We start from the raw sequence: 23,992 nt of genomic DNA, 5'->3' as shown, positions 1-23,992 counted from the left end.
ACTGCGCAACATTACATTAGTTAAGGTAAACGCGGAAAGGCCGTGTTCGCGTCTTACAAAGAGTGTCAGTGACATCAAAAGCAGATCCCCCGTCACCTCGAGCAAATGCAAGGCGTCACTTATAAAATGTCAGCCTAATGTATTCTTACAAAATATCAGATGTATGTGGTATTATATGTACTATTATATTCAATCATCTTTCTAGTGTAAAATTTAGCCTCCAATGTTCACATCTTCCCACAACTTCATGGACATCAACACATTTGTTAAACGCATGACAAGCGAGGAAAAACTGTAACGTGAAAGATAAGCAGGTTGGGGAAATAAATACAAATAGTTCAAGCTGCTTGGGTCTGATCCAGTGTGGTTATCCTGCAGTTTGTTACTTTATAATATTCAATTATTATTATTATTTAATTTTTTTTTAAAAATTTTTTTGGGGGGTGTATTGTGCGTTATTATTATTACTACTACTAGTAGTACAATTTACTGTTTCTTTTGTAATAATGATAACTTTTTATACCTTCCTGAAATTCCGCTGCAACGAGATGAAATGCGTTATTTGCGCTATTTCCTGCCTGCCGAGCGGAGCGACGGCTTCAGAGCGGAGCGACGTATTCTCTTGACGTCATCTTCGTCTTTGAATTGTCTAACCATCCAAGATGGCGGCGCTTGTGGGGTTGCGTGCGTGTTTCTCTGGTAAAATTGTTTAATTCTTCTTAACTATCCGACTCTGTGTGCATTTCTGTCTGTTGACCAACTCGCGACACCCTGATTTGTTTCCTAAACGATATAATACTTTGTTTGGGCCCGTAGAAATGTAAGAATAGGATTAAAAGATGATTGCTGTCTCTTCCGATAGCGGAGCAAGGTCACGTTACCAGTGAGGGTTAGCTAACGATAGAGCTAAGACTGACTGAAGAATGATTATTAAACCTCTCCAACATACTAATACATACGATGGCGCCGCGCTAGCGGCAGCCTGCTCCAGCAGCTTCCCCCGAGTGTGTTTTGTTTGAAGTATTTTTCTTTCTTTCTCCTCTCTTCGGAGTTGTTTTTTTTTTTTTTTTCCCTCACGTGTGTTAAGTGACGGTCAGACAATGGATCGTAGCTTTTCCATTTTCCTGGTGGCTCTTCTTCTACTTTTTCCCTTCTTTGTAACGGGCATTGTTTACTCTCGTGATCAGCTGATCGCGCTGGGTAGGCCTCTACTGCTGCTGCCCGGAGCGAGGCCTGAGGTCCCGGACGGACTACCGGGAGTGCAGCATCGTGTGTTTCACCGAGACGTGGCTGCACTCACATTTCCCGGACCACAGCGCGGCCGTACCCGGCAGAGCGGCAACAAGAAAGGTGGAGGGATTGCAGTCTATGTGAACGAGAGGTGGTGCAATCCCGACCATGTGTGTGTGAAGGAACGTTTCTGTAGCCCGGACATTGAACTTCTAGCCGTGGACACCATCCACTCCACGGTGTCCAAACTGCAGACTAAGCATCCCGGTGCATTTTTGGCAGTTACTGGAGACTTTAACCACACCAGTCTGGATAAAGTACTGCCAACTTTGCACCAGTATGTGAACTGCCCCACCCCCAAAACTCTGGACTTACTGTATGCTAATGCCATGGATGCATACATTGCTACTGCACCCTTCCCCCTCCTTGGTAGATCAGATCACAACCTGGTCCTGCTGACTCCCAAGTATGTTCCTCTGGTGCAGAGGCAGCCTGTGACCACCAGGACTGTGAGGAGGTGGACACAGGAGGCTAAAGATGCCCTGCAGGACTGCTTTGAGTCCACGGACTGGGATGTGCTGTGTGGACCACATGGGGAGGACATCAATAGCAGGACGGACTGTATCACAGAATACATTAAATTCTGTGAACACACCACCGTACCATCCCGGACTGTACACTGCTTCCCCAACAATAAGCAGTGGATCACCAGTGACCTGAAAGTTCTTCTTAACAAGAAGAAAGCAGCCTTCAGGTCTGGGGACAGGGAGGAGCTCAGGAGAGCGCAGCGCCACCTGATGGAGAAGATGAGAGAGTGCAAGGACTCCTACAGGAGGAAGCTGGAGGCCAAACTCCAACAAAACAACGTGAGGGAGGTGTGGACCGGTATGAAGGAGGAACCCCACTGGGTTCAAGGGGAGAGAGAGACAACCAGGGGGCTCCCTGGAGAGGTCCAATGAGCTAAACTGTTTCTTCAACAGGTTTAGTTCACCACTCTCATCTGTCTCCTCCACACCTCACACCTCCCAAACACCTCTGCTGCCCCCCCTCTCTGCCCCCCCTGGTGAACTGCATAGAGCCCTCAATCTCAAAGGGCTCTTCCTCCATCGACACCTTGACCCCCCCACCACCACCCCCCTCACCCCCTCTCTGTGACGACTGGCCAGGTTAGGAGACAGCTGGAGAGACTCCACCAGCGCAAGGCTGCAGGACCTGACGGCATCAGCCCCGGGGTCCTGAAGACCTGCGCCGTCCAGCTGGCTGAGGTCCTACAACACCTCTTCAACCTGAGCCTGAAGCAGGAGGAAGTCCCGGTGCTGTGGAAGACGTCCTGCCTGGTTCCTGTACCGAAGAAGACGACTCCATCTGGCCTCAACGACTACCGACCGGTTGCCCTCACATCTCATGTGATGAAGGTGCTGGAGAGGCTGGTCTTGGCCCACCTCAGGCCGCTGGTGAAATCTTCTCTGGACCCTCTGCAATTTGCGTACCAGTCTCATGTGGGAGTGGACGATGTCATCATCTACCTGCTGCAACGAGCTCAGTCTCACCTGGATGGAACCGGTGACTCTGTGAGAATCACTTTCTTTGATTTCTCCAGTGCATTCAACACCATCCAACCACTGCTACTGAGTGAGAAGCTGCGGGTGGTGGGGGTGGACGCGTCCACCGTCTCCTGGATCACTGACTACCTGACAGGCAGACCACAGTTTGTCCGTCTGGGCAGTGTGCTGTCTGATACAGTGGTCAGTGGTATTGGAGCTCCTCAGGGAACTGTTCTGTCTCCCTTCCTGTTCACCTTATACACAACTGACTTCCAGTACAACTCAGAGTCCTGCCATCTGCAGAAGTTCTCTGATGACTCTGCAGTGGTCAGATGTATAAGAGATGGACGGGAGGATGAGCACAGGGCAGTAGTGGAGGACTTTGTGGAGTGGGCGGGAAGAAATCACCTGCTCCTGAACGTAGCCAAGACCAGAGAGATGGTGGTCGACTTCAGGAGGAAGACGACAGCTCCACAACCGCTGAGAGTTCTGGGAGAGGTGGTGGACATGGTTGAGGAGTACAAGTACCTGGTGTCTCCATGACAACAGACTGAACTGGAAGACCAACATCAACGCTGTCTACAAGAAGGTGATGAGTCGACTCTTTTTCTTGAGGAAACTTCGATCCTTCAATGTGTGCAGCAAGATGTTGGAGATGTTCTACCATCTGTTGTGGCCAGTGCATTGTACTTCGCTGTGGTCTGCTGGGGGAGCAGCATTGGAGCCGGTGACACCAACAGACTTAACAAACTGGTTAAGAAGGCCGGCTCCATCATCGGCTACAAACTGGACAGCCTGGAAAAGGTGGTGGAGAGGAGGACGCTGAACAAACCATTATCCATATTGGATAATCCTGACCATCCTCTCCACCACCTGCTGCAGGGACAGCGGAGCACTTTCTCCAAAAGACTCCTCCAGCTCCGCTGTCACAAGGACAGATACAGGAGATCATTCCTGCCAACCGCAATAAGACTGTACAATAACTCACCTCTGGCAAAATCCATCACATAACAATAACACTGTTGTCTGTGTTTCTTGGTTGTTTGTATATAATATATATATATAGATATATACTGTACTGTATATACTGTGCATTTTATATTTAATATTTTTTTACTGCTATTTTATTGCTTTTTAGTATTCTATTATTCTATTATTGCTTCCTGTATGCTGCTGTAGTGAAAAAAATTCCCCTTGGGGATTAATAAAGTAACTACCTACCTACCTACCTACCTACCTAATGACAACTAGACAGGGCCTAAAAGACATTGTTTCGATGAGTAGCGCAGATTCGTTGAAGGAAAAAGACACCGTCCTCTTTTCTATTTCGGTTCAAATGGTTTAGTAACGTCAGCTGCTGCCTGTGTTTTAACTGTAACCCAGAAATCAGTCCAGTTATTATCAGAAGAACTTGACGGTCAGTGAAGCTGCAAAACAGCCTCAGATGGGCAGCCGGTAAAGATGTGTCGAGGCACTCGCTGCTAATAGATGACATCATATCTGTATGAACACATGTGCACTGATTGAAACAGACATGTAGGCAACAACAAAGCGTTCACTAACAGACGATAAAACATGTGCAGTGTCTGTAAAATCAAAATTACAATTATTGCACAGAGACCAGAAGCGTTGTGTTGGATTATTCTGGACTCTTGTGGATTATTCTTGTCTAACTTCAAATATTTCTGACTTCAATTCTCAGCCCTTCAGCTTTCTTCACCGAGCCTCCTGCACAGCTCTTTTAAATTGGTAAGTATGCAGACACGCTGCAGTCTACAGACTCTCTAACATGCATCGCGTACGTTGATCCCCGTGTTTCTCTTTGCTATTTAGTGTGCTGTGCCTCTGAGTCGGCGGACCTTTGCTGCAGAGGCCAAGAAGACGTACAGCAGAGACAAGCCCCACGTGAACATCGGAACGATCGGCCACGTTGATCACGGCAAGACCACCCTGACTGCAGCCATCACGAAAGGTACAAACACTGACATTCAAGCTCGGGGTCACATTTGCATTTGATAGCGTTGTGTAATTCAAACAGTCATTTACTACCCGGGACCTTTAAAGAAAATAGAAAAGCTGCTTCGTTTTCTACTTGTGTGAACGTGAGCGCAAACACATGATCTGAGCAACGTGCCTTTCCCTCCTCAGTGCTCTCTGACGCTGGTGGCGCCAACTACAAAAAATATGAGGACATTGACAATGCCCCGGAGGAGAAGGCCCGTGGAATTACCATCAACGCCTCTCATGTAGAATACACCACAGCCAACAGACATTACGCCCACACAGACTGTCCCGGACACGCCGACTACGTCAAGGTAATCTGCACGCAGCCCGGAGGAGAAACCGCTGAACGTGCTGAAGCCCCGTTGGTATTTGAACTAAGCTTTCCTCTTCCAGAACATGATTACCGGCACGGCTCAGATGGACGGCTGCATCCTGGTGGTGGCGGCCACTGATGGCCAGATGCCTCAGACACGCGAGCACCTCCTGCTGGCCCGGCAGATCGGCGTCGAGCACGTGGTGGTTTTCATCAACAAGGCCGACGCCGTGGAGGACAAGGAGATGCTGGAGCTGGTGGAGATCGAGATCCGCGAGCTGCTCACGGAGTTCGGTTACGACGGCGAGAACACGCCCGTCGTGATAGGCTCCGCCCTCTGCGCCCTGGAGGTGAGGGAAACGCTCGCACTGACTTGTCATACAGTTTCGATCGCAGTGAATCAGTTAGTTTGAATTCACCCGCCGGTTACTGCTCACTCAGCAGCTCTTAGTTGGGTTTGGTCAGTTAATCACAGTGAAGAAAATATTGAATTAGCCGAATAATTGGCCCGATTGTGGTTCGATTATTTATGACAAGACTGTTGTCAAGTCTCAAATGTGATGATTTCTTTTGCTCCATCTCAGAACAGGCAGCCTGAGCTGGGTGTGAATGCAGTGATGAAGCTGCTGGACATTGTGGATTCTTACGTTCCTCTGCCCAAAAGAGAGCTGGAGAAACCTTTCCTCCTGCCCATCGAAGGAGTTTATTCAATCCCAGGTAGGAAAACAAAACTGAAATAAGTGCACACAGCACTTGTGCAATACAGTGTTTAAGGTAATATTTGCAAAATATTGTGACTGACTTCCCCTGGACTTTCAGGCCGGGGGACCGTCGTGACCGGCACTATGGAGAGGGGAATCATCAAGAAAGGAGACGACTGTGAGTTTGTGGGTCACAATCGCATCTTCAAGTCCGTAGTTACAGGTGAGTGAAAGAAAACACAACCGAACGTCAGAGAATGAGGTGTTAAGAGAGGACACGAATCAAAACATGACAGAAAGACAGATGGATCAGAAGAGACAGGAAAGCCCTGAAAAATGAGCAGAGAAGCTTTTCAAATAGAGACGCTTCCATGCAGGTCCGATCTGAATCACAATCACAAGGTCCGAGTCCATGTAGACAACTATCGCAGCTCATAGGCGGTGTCGGGTCTCAAATCGTATTTTCACCATTCATATTAAAACACATTCAAAAATGTGCTTATAGAACAGTGAATTTTCCTTTGACTAATTTCGCAGTGGTTAAAAACGTAATGCTGCTGAAGACAAGTCTCGTGTGCACAGTTGTGTAATATTATATGAGCACCTGTGTATTCACAGGACTCTGACGTTGCTCTCTGTCCTGCTGATCTCAGGTATTGAGATGTTCCATAAGTCTCTGGACCGGGCGGAGGCAGGAGATAACCTGGGCGCTCTGGTCCGAGGCCTGAAGAGGGAGGACGTGAGGAGAGGGATGGTGATGTCCAAACCAGGAGCCATCCTGCCTCACCAGAAGGTCAAGGCCCAGGTCTGTGTGCATGTAGCACAATATTCTATACACACTGTTTTGGTTTTTAATAACATTTTGGTATTTTTGAATGTTCAATTACTTAAAACGGCTTATTTTCATCCAGTTGAAGGCCCAAAGTCTGCTTGTAGAACAATTAAACGATTCCTGTAAAACCTAAATAGCAAACTGAAAGAAGCGTTTGTGTCATTGCTTATTTAAACACAACTTCACCGTGAAACTGAAGCTCAGGTATGTTGTGGTGTTTGTGCTCCCTGTGTTTCAGGTGTACGTGCTGAGTAAGGAGGAGGGAGGCCGACACAAACCGTTTGTCACCAACTTCATGCCCGTCATGTTCTCTCTGACATGGGACATGGCCTGCAGAATCATCCTGCCCGCTGACAAGGTGTGTGTGTGTGTGTGTGTGTGTGTGTGTGTGTGTGTGTGTGTGTGTGTGTGTGTGTGTGTGTGTGTGTGTGTGTCTTTGCAAGGACCAGTTTGAGTGTCGCTCGTGGTTACGACATGGGGAGTCGTCTGCTCGGCGTTCAAGTGGTGAAGCCATGAGAACGCGGATGGCGTCAAGAAGCCACAGAGGCTAACAGTTTAGCGAGCTAGCAGGCGGGTAACGTAATGCTGAAAAGGCACAATGAGAGAGGGAGAAGATGAACATTTTACTCAGATGTTTGATTAAATTACAGTATGTTGACTTATAACCCAATAAAAATGAACCTCAATGGCATCTGCCATTTCTGAAAATGTCAGTAAACAAATCACAACTCATGAACTCTAACCTTTCAGAAAATTCCGAGGTCATGAATACTACGAGTGTTCATGTGTGGACTCTTTTTGTGAACATGGTAAACGTTGGAAGTGAGGACATTTCGGGTGGTTCTAACTTTTGGACCGAAACCTCAAAGGGCTGTTTGAAGATTATCAAAGAAGGTTTAGAGGTTGAAGAAAGCTTCCAGTCAAAGAAGGTTCCCGCAATTATTGAAGTACGGACGACTGTGTGTCCGTCAGTAAGTCAAAAGGATGCGTGTCTAAAAGTTCCGAGCTTCCCATCCACAGCACGTCCTCCAGATAATGCACGTGTTTGACATTAAATAACTGCAGGCCTGTTTCATCACATTGTTCAGTGGTTTCTATTTCTCTGCTCAGTTAAGGTTTGTCCCACTGAGCGTACAGTTAATGAATACGTATCTGTTATAGAGAAGGTATTTTTCTCAATGCTGCAGAAGGATCGTAACCACTCTCTTGTTGTTCTCGGCTCCTTGCAGGAAATGGTGATGCCGGGGGAGGACACGTCGTTGGCGCTGATGCTCCGCCAGCCGATGGTTCTGGAGAAAGGCCAGAGGTTCACTCTGAGAGACGGAAACAGAACCATCGGCACCGGCCTGGTCACAGACATCCTGGCGGTGACAGACGACGACCAGTCCAACTGGAGCTGAAGGGAAACGCTGGGAGACCGAGGGGGAGGCTGTGGGGAGAGGGGGGGGAAGGATGATGGGGGAGGGGGGCGGGGGGGCAGCAGCAGCTTGCTGGCTGTGTCGGGTCAAATCAATTAATTATAGTAATGTACGTATGACCATGAATATGAACAATACATAAACACATGCCGCAATCTCAAAACGGGAGAGGACTCAAAGAATTGCATGGCTCTGTTGTGCAGTTCCACCCAACCAAAATACCTGTGATGTTCAGCATAGACAGTTAAAATATGTCATTTAGGTAATAAAATGTATTTAATAATAAAAAAAAAAACACTTTTTGTTTTCTGGTACTTGCTATTGCTGGCTAGATGAGTTAAAACTTTAATAAACCACAAGAGGGCAGCAAAGAGGTGCTTCCTAAGAAGTTCAGGTCTGTTATGAACAAGAGGAGGAACTCGGTTTCAGACTTATCTCAACTTCATTCTGGTTTGGAGCTTCAGTGAACATTAGCCAAACTCAATAAATTCAGTAACAAGAAGTTTGTGACATATTGTGATATATTCATGATGATCAGCGTCATCATTTTTTGTAGGTATAAATATTTTGACATGATGAAACAGTCCAGGTATCCTGACAGGTGATAGATTACATGTTTGTCCATTGGTCTGTCTCTCCTGTTCAAGATTTGAATAACTCATAAAGCAACAGTGTGTTACACAAATTATTTTATCATTTATTATTATTTATACAGACCAGTGGAAGCACAATTTCTTAGTTGATATTTTCACAACCAAAAATCACCAATTATCACTCCTGAAGTGGCTTCCTGAGCTTTTCTTGTTCAATGTAACATCAGACATGAAGTACATCCAACTTTTCTTTTTCTTTTTAACGGTTTATTTACTGTTATTTATCAGTCACACTAGTAAAGACTGCTGTGCATGTTGAATCACAACACCTACATACTGATTTACACATCTATCATTTTTTAAATTTATTATTTTGGTTTATTATGTGTTCAACTCACCGGGTCATGGAACTCCTTTTTTTTAATTAATAAAATCTGTTGCAGCATCTTTTCTGCTTCGCTTAGAGCAGCTTCAAAACAAGAGCAAAATTTGAGGAAATGGACTAATCTGATAGGAACACGTGACTTATAGACTTATAGAGTGTAAATACAGTGAACTGCCTCATCAGGCTATATGCTGGAGTCAACACGGAAAATCAAACTGATTTTGCAGTGGTTGTGCAAATTATTTTTATGTTAAATTGCGGGCATCACTAAATGCGTTACTCTCAGTGACTTTTACATTTTTTTAAACAATAAATCTGTTTAGACGGAGACAGCATTGACCCGAGAAAGCAAAAACCCTCGAGTGAAGAGTGGATATCTGAGAATGAGACTGCAGTTCTAACAGCTGTTAAATCTTGAACCTCCAGCAGATTTCAGCCAGACTGACTCCGGTCTCGCTGTGCTCAGAGAAGCTGGTGTCCCTCTGCTTGTTCATTCCCAGCAGGAAGTTCTCCAGTTGCTCTGTGTTTGCTGTCGGTATTTGAGTCAGTAGCTCCTGTAATCCGATCAGCCTGTTGCTGTAATCAAATCCTGTACGTCTGCAGGAGTCGAGGCTGCAGCAGCGAGTACTACTGAGTGATGTGCTCAGCTGGAGGACGAATGTCCCCATGAGAAAAATACTTGGAGACGCAGATGATCAGACAGTAAACACTGGTAGGTTTCAGAGACACTGACCTTAACTGTCTCACATGAGCGCGTATACACGAAATGTGATATAAAGCAGTGTTTGATATGTGACTGATGTTTGCCGAATCATGTTAAAATAATCTGCTCGTGTCAACAGGTCAGATTGATGACAGATTGTTTTTAGAGAGCTGTTTGAGGGTTCAGACTGGATTTTGGGGCTCAAGTTAGTGTTGCACACTCTTAGCTTTCAATGTAACTGATTGGATTCCTTAACTAATGCTACAATTTAGCATTCATATATAGATAATGTACATTTCTAAAGGTTTATAGCAGATTATAAAATTATAAACTATTGATTTACAATAGAATCAGTGGTATAATTTTTGTAATTATTTTTTTAAAGATACAAACTATGAAAAAAGTTTCTCATTCAAACTTTTACTTGAGTAAAAATGCATTTCCATCATTAGCAAAATCTCCTTTATCAAAAAAGTCCTAATGCAGAATACATACAAATGTTAAAACTGATGCATCGCTTCAGCAGCATGTTACTGTTCTACACAGTTCGTGCACATTTCATAACAAGTATAAGTATTACTAATATTATTGTTTCCACCACCTGATAGTGTAGCACAGCTGTAGTGATTGTATTTTATACTATTCTATTAATTATATGTAACATTAATATTTGTTACATATTTATCAGTTTATAATAAACTGATGACATATTGTCATTATGTCATCAAACACTTTGTCATCATATTTTTTATGACATAATAATGTGTTGACAGTTTAGTAAGAGTTCATATCCTGCGTATGAATGTTAGATAAGAGGGTTAAAAGCAAAGTGTTACCAATTTTGTGTGCAATCAGACTCCACATTTGTCTGTTTTTGCACTTCGGTGTGATTTTTCTTGTTTTGTTTTTCGAAGTAATGAAAATCCACAAGGGTTTCTCTACGCACAGTTTCACTTGAAGCAGTTAGATAATGGTTTAAATTACAGTCTAATCCGTCCTGATGTCTGAAAAACTGTTTCCTCTCTGTTTCCCAGACAGGGTGGATTTTTCCAACCAGCGATCTTCCATTCACAAGTTCAAGTCTTTAACCTTTATGCTGTTCACACCCTTAAAAAGAACAACGTGATGCTGATTTAGACATCTGATTTCCCTGTGAATGGAAAGAGTAACTGCAATATAATATCAAGAAAATGCTAAGACTGGTTTATCTGACGTGTTCTGTCTTGATTAAATGTCAGGATAAGGGTGGCTTTAAGGGCTTCTTTCATTTTTCACATGGACACTTGTTTCCCGTTACGTAACTGAATCTTTACATCACAGTCTTCCCTAAATGGGAGGTCACTTTTCTGGATGAAGCACATCAAGACAAAGAGCAACAAAAGCAGCTTTTTCAACACACAGACATCAAACTGAATTTTTTTTGTTTATACATGACAATAACTAACCACAGCAGAGCATGCAGGCCACCTGAAGCTCTCTGATATTTAAAAAAAATGTTCCACCTGAAAACACATCCCTAGTTTCAATCACTAACAGCTTCACAACTGTAAAGCTAAAATGAGCATCGCTTGGCTCTATGGACCAGAAAAGTAAGACCATTTTCCACACAACAAGTTTCTTTGTGCCAGGCCGTAGTGAAAGTTAAAATACTCCTCTCACCTAATCAAAACTCTAAACTGCAACTCACGAGCACAGCAACTGCTACAAATATGTTTTACTCCTGGTATTAATAGGCAGGCTCTCCGGTGAATGTGTGACTCTTGGCAACCTTCATAAAATGGTGGCAGGTTGCATTTAAACAACAGAGAGCCTGGTCCCAGTTCAGGGACCTGCAGGGTGAAAAGGATCAAGTAGTAGCCAAGTTGAATATGAGATCTGCTGTTCCAAAAAAAAACACATTTACAGAGAGTATGTCACATGTTGGGGTGATTCTATTTTTCTTTATCTTTTGTAAGTCAAGTGGACCAAATACCCATGAAAAAAGAAATTGTGGTGTTCGACGTTGACCTCTCCTTCACGATCAGTAAACTCAAGTCAGTCTTAATTTTTTTTTAAAAAACAGAAACTTTGGAGTTTCAATATTGTCACTCAGGAGCAGTAAAGTAAAACAGCTGATATTCAGCTAGGATATGATTTAGGTCTGAAGTGTCTGGAGTTACGGCTTGACGAAAGGAAATGCAGCTGTTAGCATTGAATCATGTTTCTTTTTCCCCTCCTTCGGGCAGCTGAAGGAAAGAATAGAGCCGCTGCAATTAAGGCTGAATTTGCCTTTCAGCAACCCACTCTGCATGTTGGAAGACTGACCCTCCACGGTTTCTCATCCTCCAACACTGCAGAGTGGGTGGGTAGCATCCCAGGTTTATTCTCAGTGCTCCTTCCATCTCAGAGGATACAGCACTACAGGAGTTGTGTACAAACGCTAAGAGAACCCCCTACAAGTGAAATGCTATAAAGGGGACAGTTGATTCTGTAACTCTCACTGAGCTGAAACTTGAGTTTAATATCCAACACACCCACTCTTCAGCTCCTAATATGTCAGGTCAAATTAAATGGTAATTGAATAAACAGGATCTGGATAGCAAATATAATTGGGTAGAGATGTTACCGAGACATGGACACAATGATATTCTACTCAAAGTTGCACATTTACAGGGCTTTTATGCATTTCTAATCAGTGCAGACTTTAATTAGAGGGACATAAGTGAGTAAAAACAACCTGTTACACTCTAATAATGTAGCAGTAACAGTGACTAAAGCTCTATCAGGTTTCTGGGCTTGTGAGTGTGTGTCTGTGTGCGTGACTGCGTGCAGATGATTTCCAGTGTCCTTTTCTGGCTTTCAAGGTTACAGGGCTGTGAAATCAAAAAGAACTGCCAAGTCTTGTCTGTGTAAATGCAAAGACATGCCTGATTGATTGCATAAGAGTGAAAGAAGAAACCTCTGACCCCAACCAGATACGGCCCCACCAAATCACAGCCATAAATTACAGTCCATTCCTTCCTGTTTATCAAACAGCCCGCTCCCTCTCCCTTCCTGCTGCTATTTGTTGTAACTACAACAAAGGCAATAGACAAATGTATTTAGTGTCTGACTGCCATGAAAGAAAAAGGAAAACTGTTGGTTTTGTCAGACATATTTTATTGTGGTAATCAACAAGAGTTTTTATTTATTTGTCTGTGACTTTTTGAATTGTTGTCTCACATGACAAACTAAACCCTGCGAGGAGAAAACGAGGTGCAAATCAGAGTCAGGATTGCTTCAAATGTGTTTAGTGGAAGACAGCAAGAAGAGGTCAAAGTCGTTAATTTCAGTAGATATTATTTCAGTTCTGGAAGCAAAGAAAGTATTTCTTACTTTGCTCAAGAAACTTATTAACACTCACTTTCTTTAAAATACTGTATTAATACTTAGTGACTATTCAATCAAGAAGATCATAAACAATAATAATAATAATAATAATAATAATAACAAGAAAGGGAAAAACTATTTATTTACAATATCAGCCTGACAAATATACAAATTTTAGTTCTTCCGTCTTTTACATGCAGGAAGTTGTTGACCCTGCTCTTTGTGCGAATGGCAGTGGGACCACCATTTGTTTTCCCCAACAAGCCTATTCTGATATTTTTAGCTCAAGTCATCATTACTGTATATAAATAATACAAATGTGTTGAAATGTGCTGAAATAGCAGTCAGGTGTATAAGTTAACCCACATGGAGCTTTTAGTTTGACAAATGTGGAGGGAACACTAATTCATCTCACCTGGGATAAGAGGAACAGTAGTACACACTCTGTCCTAATATCTTTATTACTTACAATGAAAGAACAACAGAGAGGGAAAGATAATAATTCCACCACAAGAATATAGAAAAACAACACAAACTGTTAAATGATATCAATAGATTCAATACTAGAACTAAATAAAGTGCATCTATTCAAGGTTGTTTTCAGAGGTCAGTGATTCTAATAATAAAAAAATGATCTGCCATTTGTAGTCATGCGTGTGATTGGCTCAGGGTCTTCTCTTGAAGCTGTGTGTGTCTGTATGACGCACACGGTTATGACGGACAAATTATTTGTCTGCTTTTGATTTACTTCAAGAAAGAAACTAAATTGTTTTCTGAAGGAACGATTTGATTTGTTTAAACAGATTTCCAAATACACCTATATTTAAGATGTGACATCGCTCACTTTTTCCAATTCACATCTCATCATCTGTTGAACGTTTTACCTCCAAAATCATTAGATTAAGTATTTTACTTCCTGTTATAACTTTATCATGACACGATACTGCATCTACGTCTGCTCTTATTGTAACATCCGGATTTTACTGTCGTAAAAATATCCATTTTGCATGAAAGATTAAACAGAAAACATTCAAAAATAAATTAGTTTTTTATGAACTTTGAAAAAAGACCATATGTGAATATGAAGAGGGATATATGGTGTCTCCTCAGTGTTGTGTCAGGACTTCCCTTTTGGTCAATATGTTTTGGATCTGGCCTTTTAACTGGATATAGAGCACAGATGTGACACAGTATTACTCCACTCTGTTTCCCATAGGTCATCATTTCAAATGACTTTAATTAGACTCTCGTATTGCCTTTGGGAACCTCCAAAATGATGTGTCAAGTCTTTGATTTCCAATATGTGAGGCGTTACAGTTAGTGTCCTGTTCTTGCTGTGTTTTTGTGTCCTGAGGTGAAAAAGTTGAACTTGAGGTGCTTTTTATTCATCTTTGGTTCTTTATAAATTAGTTTATTTAGATTCACACAGGTCGCGATGAGTTTTTGACCTGCAAGGCGTGCAGTTTCATTTCCTTTTACAACACATTGTTACTTCAAATGCGAATTTTCTAAACTCCGCCTCAAATCACCAATGCACCATTGGTGGTTTCAGTTCCAGTTCAATCACAGGAACTGGAAGTAGGCACAGCGGGTCTGTCAAGCAGATTTCTCCAGATGTTACTCATTTAAAGCCTGTGGTGCCCTAAAGTAAGCAGCAAACGTATGGTGTGTGTAGCTCACTAGATTCATCAGTCGCCTACTAGCCTCAGCCAGTTACTTTCAAGGCCAGCAGCATCTCAGATGACATTATTTTGGGTGGAGTCCCTGGTTACGTTAAAAAAAGACCTGTTCACGATCAGCAAATCCACTGTGAAGTCTTTCCTCTCTGTGTGGAAGCCAGGGCTGGATGCTACCATATCAGTGTGGGCTAATATTAGCTCTGTCCCTCAGTTTATTTAATTTAGGTTTGTCATAACCAACATTACGAGAACGTAGAATAAGTCCTGATCCTAAAGGATTTTTCTTTTCCTCGCAACATTGACAGTGAAACATACAGTGCTACTTGGAAATTAGGAAACTAAAACAGAAATCTAACCTCTGTCTTGCTCGTACTTTGAAAGCCAAGCTAAACCTCATTGAATGCAATAACAGACTGATCTGACATCTTTCCTGATCATAGTAACAATATGAAGGACTCCAGATCTCCACACTACAGTAAAGAGCAATGTAATCCACATGGATCTCCAACTCGTGAGATTACAAATATTTTTGGCTGGGACCTGTTAGTTTTAGTTGGTGTCATTTAAATAAATAAATCATGGTGCATTGCTGAATGATGAAACACGATGTTGGCCCCCCGATCAAAGCCTTTGCAGTATTACCAAATGAGCGAGCTAAGTGACAGTGGTGACATTAGAAAATATCACAAGCTCGTAACACGTTTTCCATCACAGCAGTGGGTGGCCCGCCAGGGTGGGCGGAGCTTATGCAACTTGCCAGCTACTCAACTCACTTGTGTGCCAACTGCCAGCTGAATGACCATACAGGCGGCTTGTGTCCAAAAAGCACAGCTGTAATTACTGCTTATCACCACAGGTGCCGCTAAAGAGAAAAAACAAAGATCTGTACCTTTAAGACTTCATTGTTTTGAAACAATTCAGCTTAGATTTTTACAAAGTCAGCAGAACCCTACATTTTGAACCAACTCATGAAACCAACATTAGCTTAGCTAACTAGCTAGTTACAGCTGATAAAAACTAACAGTCCTAGGGTACAAATGATCACACTTCTTTTGTCTGCCACTGAAATCAAGGAACCATTGTTTTGGGTGACAAACCTGCCTCCATCATCAAAGTGAACTGCATGATAAGGGCTCTAAGGTGAAATGTTCCCCACTGTCTAAAAGTGAAAAGTAAGAGATGAATAGTTTTCTCTGTAATATACCATAATATACCATCATGTTTTCCTTTTTTGTGGTGGAAATATTTATAACTCTACCTTGTCATGTGTCTCCCATAGTTATGTGCAGTCCCGACTGTATGTACGTAAATTAGCTGTATGTGTGGCATCTAAGCAAGTCAACCACTGACATTGTATAATGTATAATATTTAGTCTTGTTGTTCGCAAGTCATATCTTTTGGTGCAAATTCACTTTCTGCCAGATGAGCCTGGAGAAATATTCTCCATGTTTGGTTTTCTAAACGTTATCTCCAATGTCAATTTCACTGCACACATAGTTTTATATTTGTGGAACAGTACCTTCAGATAGTCCCACCAGAGAATTTCTCGAAATATTGATATAAAACTATGCTATTGTCATGCACTTTATCACTAGGCTCATCTGAAATTTAAAACATGTCAGTTTTGTTTGCAGTGGATAAAGCTCAATAACCATCTCAGGAAAGCACAAAAAGTTCCTCCAAAGTATGATGAGTTTCATCCTTGTATGATGAAATGTCTTCAGTCATGTCCTCATGTCAGTAGAATGACAGTCATGGGTCTCTGCACATGACGCTCCTCTGCATCCAGAAACAACAGAACAAAGAATACAGGTTAAATCTCTGATTCTCGACGGGAGGTCGATTGCTCATGTCCAGGAGTGGCCGTCTCCAAACACTTCCTGTCTTTCTCTTTCTCAATATCTTCCTCCTCCTCATCCCGGCTGATGAAGGCCAGCTCATTCTCATAGCAGAAGGAGTTGGCACCAGAAGTTGGGAATTTTCTCTCCTCCATGTCCTTGGCACTGCATCTGGGGGTGGACGGTACTTCGAATGTTTTGTGGAAGTAGGCGTAATCTATCCTGTACTGGCTCTTCTCCTCGAAGATGACAGGCTCGAAGCGATGGCCCCACAGGATCTCGGAAGGCAGGTAAGAGCTGCGTGCCTGTGTCGTCATGGCTGTGGCTTCCACCAGTCCTTCAAGTATAATTACTATCTCAAAGTCGGATGTTTCGAGGTCTTGCTTACTGATGCCAAATAGTGGACTTTCTTCATCGATCTCATGAATGACAGTTAGAGGTGCAACCAGAAACAGGCGGTCTGTACCTTTATCATAGCCTACGTTCATGTCGATCTGGTCCAGGGGGATGTACTCGCCTTCCTCCGTGTAGCGGGGTTTCACCAGCTGGGCTCGCACGTGAGCCTCCACAATGTGGCTCTTCCTTAGATTAGCAACCCTGAACATGAGGCACAGCTTCCCATCACGCAGAGCGATCACTGCATTGTGGCTGAACAGTAGCGTCTCTGCGCGCTTTTTGGGCCTCGCCATCTTGGCCATGATGGCACCAATCATGAAGGCATCAATGATGCAGCCCATGATAGATTGAAAGACCACCATGAAGACAGCTGACGGGCATTCCTCCGTCACACAGCGAGCTCCATATCCGATGGTTGTCTGGGTCTCAATGGAGAACAGGAAAGCTGCCACAAAGGTGTTGACCTGCGTGACACAAGGTACAAAACTATCGTCCCCTTCGGGATGGTCCATGTCACCGTGTAGGAGGGCAATGACCCAGAACGCCAAGCCAAACGTTAGCCAGGACACCACAAACACCAGGCTGAACAGCAGGAACATGTATCGCCAGCGGATGTCCACGCAGGTTGTGAAAATGTCCGATATGTACCGCTGTGACTTCTCATCCATGTTTGAGAAATGGATGTTGCATTGGCCAGTCTTGCTGACGAACCGGCTGTGGTATTTGCGTCTTGTGTGGATCTTGCCATTGCCAAAGCTGCCCACAGCAGGCATGGTACTGAGTCTAAGGCCTTCGTCGTCACAGGACAGGAAGCTGTGGTGGTGGGCCCTTCCCACACTCATGCCTCAGTGGGGCACAGCTTCGCACAGTCAGCCCGGCTCATATAAAACTGACCAGGCTCGCAGGAAGTGCACAGCTCTGCCCAGCACGGCTCGGTGTCACCGTCAGATTTCTGTGAAGGAAGGATAGACAGAATATTTATACACATTATGTACAATTGTAAAGTGCATTGACATAATGTAACAGGACAAAACACAAATGCATTTACCTTTGTTTAAATAAAGAATCAAGATTACCATGCAGCCACGGACAATGATAGGTCACCAGGGCTATTTGCATATGATAGGTCACCAGGGCTATTTGCATTACACATCATGTTCATTAGTCAAACCCGTAATGACAGTGATGTTCCACTTCAGCTTAAATTTCCCAGACTTTCAGCATGAAATCAATTTTTCTCTATTTGTTCAAATCACAATTTTCCAATATTACTCAATACACAATGATTTATGTAATTTATGGGTGTGATTAAAAGTGTACAGACGTCTTTCAGGGTTCACACATGGTCATGTTTAAAAGCTTGAAGGATTCGTTTCTAACAAAAGCTGCCAGTTTACACATCTTTCCCAGCTGAAGCATATTGTTGTAGTTTCATTTTTCACGGTTGATTTATTTACATTTCTTGATTTATTCTCTTCCAGTTTAGACATTATGTAAGTGATGAAGGTCATTTTTAAATAATCTGTGTTTTGAAACTGTTTAGGTGTTTTATTAATTTGTGCTTTACAATTAACATGTAATTGACACATTTATCTATTTTGAAAATTGTGTTTCTCGGTGAGACGAAGCTTCAAAAGATAACGTACTAATTAATAGATTGCATTAATTTTTTTCTATGTATTTGTATGGCAAATCTAAATGCCTGTCTTACCCCTCTTTCCTCCTGCTCTATTGGATTTACTCCGGTATATACAATACACATTTCACTGATCAACAAGGTACAGAAATAGCCAGCTAATCCAATGCCCTGCCATTTTATGTGACGTATCTTCTGTTTCCTCCAGCTGGCACAACTATTAGAGTCACTGGAGTACTGTGATGAGGCTGTGAGATTCCCTTATGAGACTGGACTGGACAGTAATATGGACTGAAAAAGATAGTGCAGAAAACTGGGATTCATAGTAGAGATACAAATGGTTTGATAGCAGGAATTGATGGAGACTTTATCCAGACCCCGAACTCTGAGGTACACTTTGAGGTGTAAATATAATGTCTCTCCAATAGAAAGTGCTGTAAATGTGATCTTTTGTCACCTCAGCTAAACTGAATGAAAACCATTCTGAATGTTTTACACAGAAAAATATCACAACAAAGAGAACAACTGTGATCCAAGGACATTTTTTGGAAACAGGTTTATGCTAACACTTGAAATATTTTTTAGTCAAATTGTCTAATGTCATAGTCGAGACAATTCAAGAGTCTACAGTCATGATAGCAGCTCTGCAAGGCTATGGTACAGCAGTGTTCAGAGCTAAATGCTAACCTGCTCACAATGATGCTGATGCTGGCGTTTACCAGGAATCATAGTTTTTAGTTTTACTGTAGTTTAGTTTGGCATGTTAGCATACTAATATTAACTCTGTAGAACTGCACACAAACAGCTGAGGCTGATGGGAATGTCATCAGAGGTACTTGTTCATAAACCAAAGTATTGGACAAATCAAAAAAAATTAATTTTGATTTGATGATGGTGTTCGGTGATTATCAAAGTAGTTATATTTCATCCCGAGGGGAACATGAATGTATGTACCAAATTTCCTGGCAATCCATCTCATAATAGCCATCAAGACATTTCACTCATAAATACAACGGTCTTTGTGCTGTTTGGCACCAAAGAAACCATCGCTGCAGTTGATCCTCCGGGAACCACGAATACTGTGTTGCCACTAATCCTATCGTTGTAGAGACATGTGTGGACCGGTGGATCAACAGACTGACAGGGTGCGATCCACATGGACTAGTGTTAGCAAAGGTCTCACTTCACATACAAGACGGTGAAATATGATGCAGATAATTTGGGTCCTGCATCTTCAGCACCAAATGATATTCAGACCAGTTCGATGGTTATGCGAGATGCTGCTTTGTTCATGTTCAACTGTTGTCCTTCTTTGTATTATTGCTTTATTATGGGAGGTTTCACTGACATGACATGGCTGTTATGACAACACTGAAGTTACAGCGCAGACTCGAGGGTCATCAACTGGCTTTAACGTGTTTCCCTTTAGATCACTTTTATTGTGGTTGACTTTGATTATGTTTTTGTCCTTTAGGATATCTGAGAACATCAGAGAATAACAAGATTGGTTGGGGACACTCAGCTCATAAAGCACTGATTCTCATGGTGGTTTTGTTTTGTTTCTTCAAGGCAAGATGCAGTTAAACACCAAATAAGGTGCTTCAGACTGTAAAGAATTTCTTTTATTTTTAATACAACTTTCAAATGGGGTCATAAAGGCTGCTGTGCATATGTCCCCACCATGAATACTCTGTAGCTATGGATAGATAGACATCAATAAACTGACAACAGAACAGGTACATGGAACAAAATAGCAAGTAGATGATTAATTGAATACACTTTTAGTGCAGATTCAAGTTTAAAGTTTAAAGCTCAGACTCTGGGATGGCAATTGGTATCAATTAATGTGAATTTTTTTTGCCTGTGACTGAGTTTTTGTGTATGGATATGTTTCTTCTATGCAGTAGTTGCTGTTTTTTTCAGTAGTCTAGTTGCTAGGAAGCAGAATGTTGAGTGTCCAAGGGATATTAATATGTAATATTTTGTGCGATTGCTCCTCGCCTGTCTCAGGATCCACACTCTGCCTGCTGGGCTGTAATCTTAACATCGGAGCAGTGATGAGTGTTTCTCCCTGCTGACATGTATCACAGCAAACTGTTCTCACTGAAAATAAATTTGGATTGGACGATTCGAGAAAATCCACAAGTCAGTCAATCTAAGGAAGGGCGTTTGCAGAACTAAATTTATAGATTTTCTGTCTAAAATGACAAGCAGCTTACCTTCTGCGCAAATGATCCCAATAAATGTTGATTTCCAACTTTCCTTTTCTTCCAGGTCTCCCAGTTTTCTATCCAAACTGCTGCATGTTTTGTCCTCAGGCTGTCTTCCCCTCGTCACTTCTGTTATGGGTAGAACCACTCTATCCTCCGGGGGCAGAAAAGTAAATGGCCGTGGAGTATCTTCATGTCTGTTCCTCCTAGTTTCAATGCATCTCTTTCCTCACTAAATGAGGAGAACATTACAATCACTCCAACTGTCAAGTGCTCCAAAGTAACCGCTCGATTGATATCCAGCTGATCAGAAACAGACCAGAAACTACAAAATGACTTTAGTGAGGCACTGAACTCATCATTTTGACCCCCAAAATAGCACAACGACTTGATCACAGCGATCCCAAATTAAATGCATATAGGGCTCACGTGGACTGTTGGGTCCAATCCAATAAAAAAATCAATTCCTCACAGCTTATTTTAGAGTCATGGACAGTCTCTCTTCGTCCACGTGTCTCACACTTTCTTAGTATATCTGCTATCTGATCTTGTTCTGCTGCAGATCCCACTCTGTATCCCACATCTAGTGAACTATTGCTCACTGCTCAGCTCCCGTCCTCCCCCTCCCTCTCACAGTGTCACTGTAGATACTTGGCATTTGGAGACTACATGCTCTTCCCCTTTAAAGTGTTGATGGTCAGCTACCATCGCTGGTGAAAGAACCAACTGGTTCATTCGGGACTGATGCGTACTAGACAGACTAGACCATGCTGATCTGTTTGGGTTCTTCTTATTTTTTGACAACGGATTATTTCTTATTCAGTATTCTGTGATAGTATTGCTTTAAAGAATGGACAAAGCTGCTGCTGAATGAGTTCAATTAATATTTATTACCACACTCATTTTCTTTTTCTGTCTTGTCTGGAATGCTGTGGAAGTACATGTCACACTTCTAATTCATTATCCAACTCAATAATGTCGTCTTTTTTTCTAACTAAAACCGTCAGATCACAGAGTGGGTGGTGTGGTCTCCATTTTGACTCATTCAGAAAGCAGAGCCGCTTCTCTTGAGCATGCCATTTTTTTTTTTAAAAAGCCCATGTAGGCAGTTTCTTTCTCATTTGCCTGATACGTGTGTGCATCCCTGGGCGAAGCAGGAAATTGGGGACCTTCCTGTATTTCGCAACACCAAGATGAAGTTTTTGAAAGCAGGAGTCTACAGACAAGCTGTACTGTAAGGCTACTCAAGTACAGTACTGCTTTTGAGCTAAATTACCCCTCAGCATGCAAACAAAGTCAAAATGAGAAAAAAAACTAATGTTCAGCTGGTGTAATATTCTGGTGAAATAGTCATCACACTGTTATTAATTACTTAACACTCAAAGTAATGTCATTAGGTTTGAAGGTATTTAGTTGTAAATCAAAGTATTGGACAAACTGAAACTTTGAGACGATGGTGTCACAAATTTAAAAATGATGGATCACCAAGATCATTAGATTAAATGGTAACTGGTAAATGGTCTGTACTTGTATAGCGCTTTATCACCTTTCCAGAGCATGAATAGCTGTGTTCAGAATCTTCATTGATGCATAGTATGTGTGACCATGTTGTGTTGTCCATATGTCACATGCTTTGACCAGTGATGTTGACCTGATGGTGTTACTAAAGGAATTGTCAGAGGATCACTGAAGTCACTAGAAGTCATCCACAGGACAGCACGAATATAGCCATCAAATTTCATGGTAATCCTAGTGACAGTTGTCGAGATATTTTAGTTTCGATCAAAGAATTGGATGTACTGACCACCATCATCGCCATCAGAGCAATTTAGTGTGGATCTAAAAAAAAGTGTAAATCTGGACAAATTCGTAGGACAGACAGACTGAAAGTACCAGTCAATACTTCTATGCAACCACAAATCATTCCCAAACACTCATTGTATGTATCCGCATATGTATGCATCAACACACCTAGTTTTTTTTTTTTTTTTAAAACATGCCACCACCGCTCTACCCAGGAATCTAAAATTCTTGAGTTTCACAAGACAAAAGCAGTATTAGTAGTTCACAGACTCACTGGTGGTCATCACAGAGCAGAGAGACGGGTGGAAGGTGTGCGTGACACGCCAATGTGACGGCCTCCAAGGAAGTTAAGCCGGGGTGGTCTCAGTAACAGTTCTCTAAATATAATAGGAAATCATATTTGACCTATGTGAGCATTAGTCCTGCTGGATCTGTGTTTCCTACGGCAGTAAGTGTAATGTATCTTCATGTATTTTTGGAATCAAGGCTTACACTTTTATGTCAGACAATGCATGTACGATAACAAAATAATAAATAACAATATTAATGTTAGGTCTGTAATAAATCCCAACTAAAGGTGACCATAGAGATTTGATGTAGATCCAAATGGTCATATTTATTAGAAATGACCTTTTAAAAGGTTTTGTTTTTTTTCATAAAAAGAGGAACTCAAACTGCAAAGAAGAAAGAGCAGATTTTCATTGAGAGGAATCTTTAAAAGAAGCTGTACTAAATGTAACACCTAACTTTTTTTTTTCACGATGTCGCCTTTTGTTTGACAAAAATGTTTCTTGGTGTGCGCGTGTGCTTCTGTTGTAACTGTACATGTAAACTCTTACTATGATGTCAGGTCTGTAAATGGGTTACGGGTTCAGTTAGGGGATGGCAGACCAGATGGGAATGTGAAGTGTGCTATCGGGACAGAGCGAGCCCAGAGCCCGGCCGATACCTCTTACCCAGCGAGTTATTTAAAGGCCCCCTCACTGCGGCAGGACAAAGTGGGCCAGGCTCGAGCTACGAGCTGCAGCATTGGGTCACACTCGATCACCTTTCAGATCATCAGCACACATCCGATTCATTTCAAGTGTAACGTCATGTTGTGGTTATCCCTGTGTGGTACAGAAGACACCAGCAAGAGCACAGGATGTTTACTCAAAGCTCAGTCAGATAGGAGAGTAACAGGTTCTGGCAGGACACTCAGGATCAGCAGCATGGCAGGTACTCCAATTATACAACTGTGTAGCCGTCTGTTTCAGTCAGTCGCACCAGTACTCCTGCTGTTAATGCTCACTTGCTATGTGCTTCTTCAGTTCACTCCTGTTATCTCTATATAATAATCTACTGCTAAGTTTTAAAAT

The 23,992-nt window shown here is 42.4% G+C and overlaps 2 protein-coding genes across 2 annotated transcripts; one reads left to right on the top strand and one right to left on the bottom strand.

The window, feature by feature from the left end:
- The first annotated feature begins 618 nt into the window (after positions 1-618).
- On the top strand, positions 619-8,057 carry tufm (Tu translation elongation factor, mitochondrial). Its single transcript, XM_069149810.1, has 10 exons — positions 619-699; positions 4,477-4,523; positions 4,608-4,746; positions 4,923-5,089; positions 5,172-5,441; positions 5,676-5,808; positions 5,911-6,015; positions 6,446-6,597; positions 6,863-6,982; positions 7,854-8,057. The coding sequence occupies exons 1-10, from the start codon at positions 663-665 to the stop codon at positions 8,022-8,024; spliced, it is 1,341 nt and encodes a 446-aa protein (XP_069005911.1). The 5' UTR covers positions 619-662; the 3' UTR covers positions 8,025-8,057.
- Positions 8,058-13,195: 5,138 nt separating this feature from the next.
- kcnj12b (potassium inwardly rectifying channel subfamily J member 12b) lies at positions 13,196-21,398 on the bottom strand. The gene is made up of 2 exons (XM_069149809.1): positions 20,841-21,398; positions 13,196-17,937 (listed from the first exon to the last, which is right to left on the bottom strand). The coding sequence occupies exon 2, from the start codon at positions 17,825-17,827 to the stop codon at positions 16,565-16,567; it is 1,263 nt and encodes a 420-aa protein (XP_069005910.1). The 5' UTR covers positions 17,828-17,937; positions 20,841-21,398; the 3' UTR covers positions 13,196-16,564.
- Between the last annotated feature and the right edge of the window lie 2,594 nt (positions 21,399-23,992).

Source organism: Embiotoca jacksoni, unplaced genomic scaffold (genome assembly GCF_022577435.1).
Source record: "Embiotoca jacksoni isolate LCO1_2020_lvr unplaced genomic scaffold, fEmbJac1.0.p SCAF_15, whole genome shotgun sequence".
Classification (NCBI taxonomy): Eukaryota; Metazoa; Chordata; class Actinopteri; family Embiotocidae; genus Embiotoca; species Embiotoca jacksoni.
The sequence above is the reverse complement of the archived record's forward strand: the minus strand, read 5'-3'. Positions and strand labels throughout refer to the sequence as shown.

Bases quoted from the DNA above. Each gene is read 5' to 3' on its own strand.
- tufm (XM_069149810.1), top strand. From the start codon at position 663: ATGGCGGCGCTTGTGGGGTTGCGTGCGTGTTTCTCTG. The intron at 4,524-4,607 runs GTAAGTATGCAG...TTTGCTATTTAG, and splicing joins TGCACAGCTCTTTTAAATTG to TGTGCTGTGCCTCTGAGTCG. The intron at 4,747-4,922 runs GTACAAACACTG...TTCCCTCCTCAG, and splicing joins GACTGCAGCCATCACGAAAG to TGCTCTCTGACGCTGGTGGC.
- kcnj12b (XM_069149809.1), bottom strand. From the start codon at position 17,827: ATGAGTGTGGGAAGGGCCCACCACCACAGCTTCCTGTCCTGTGACGAC.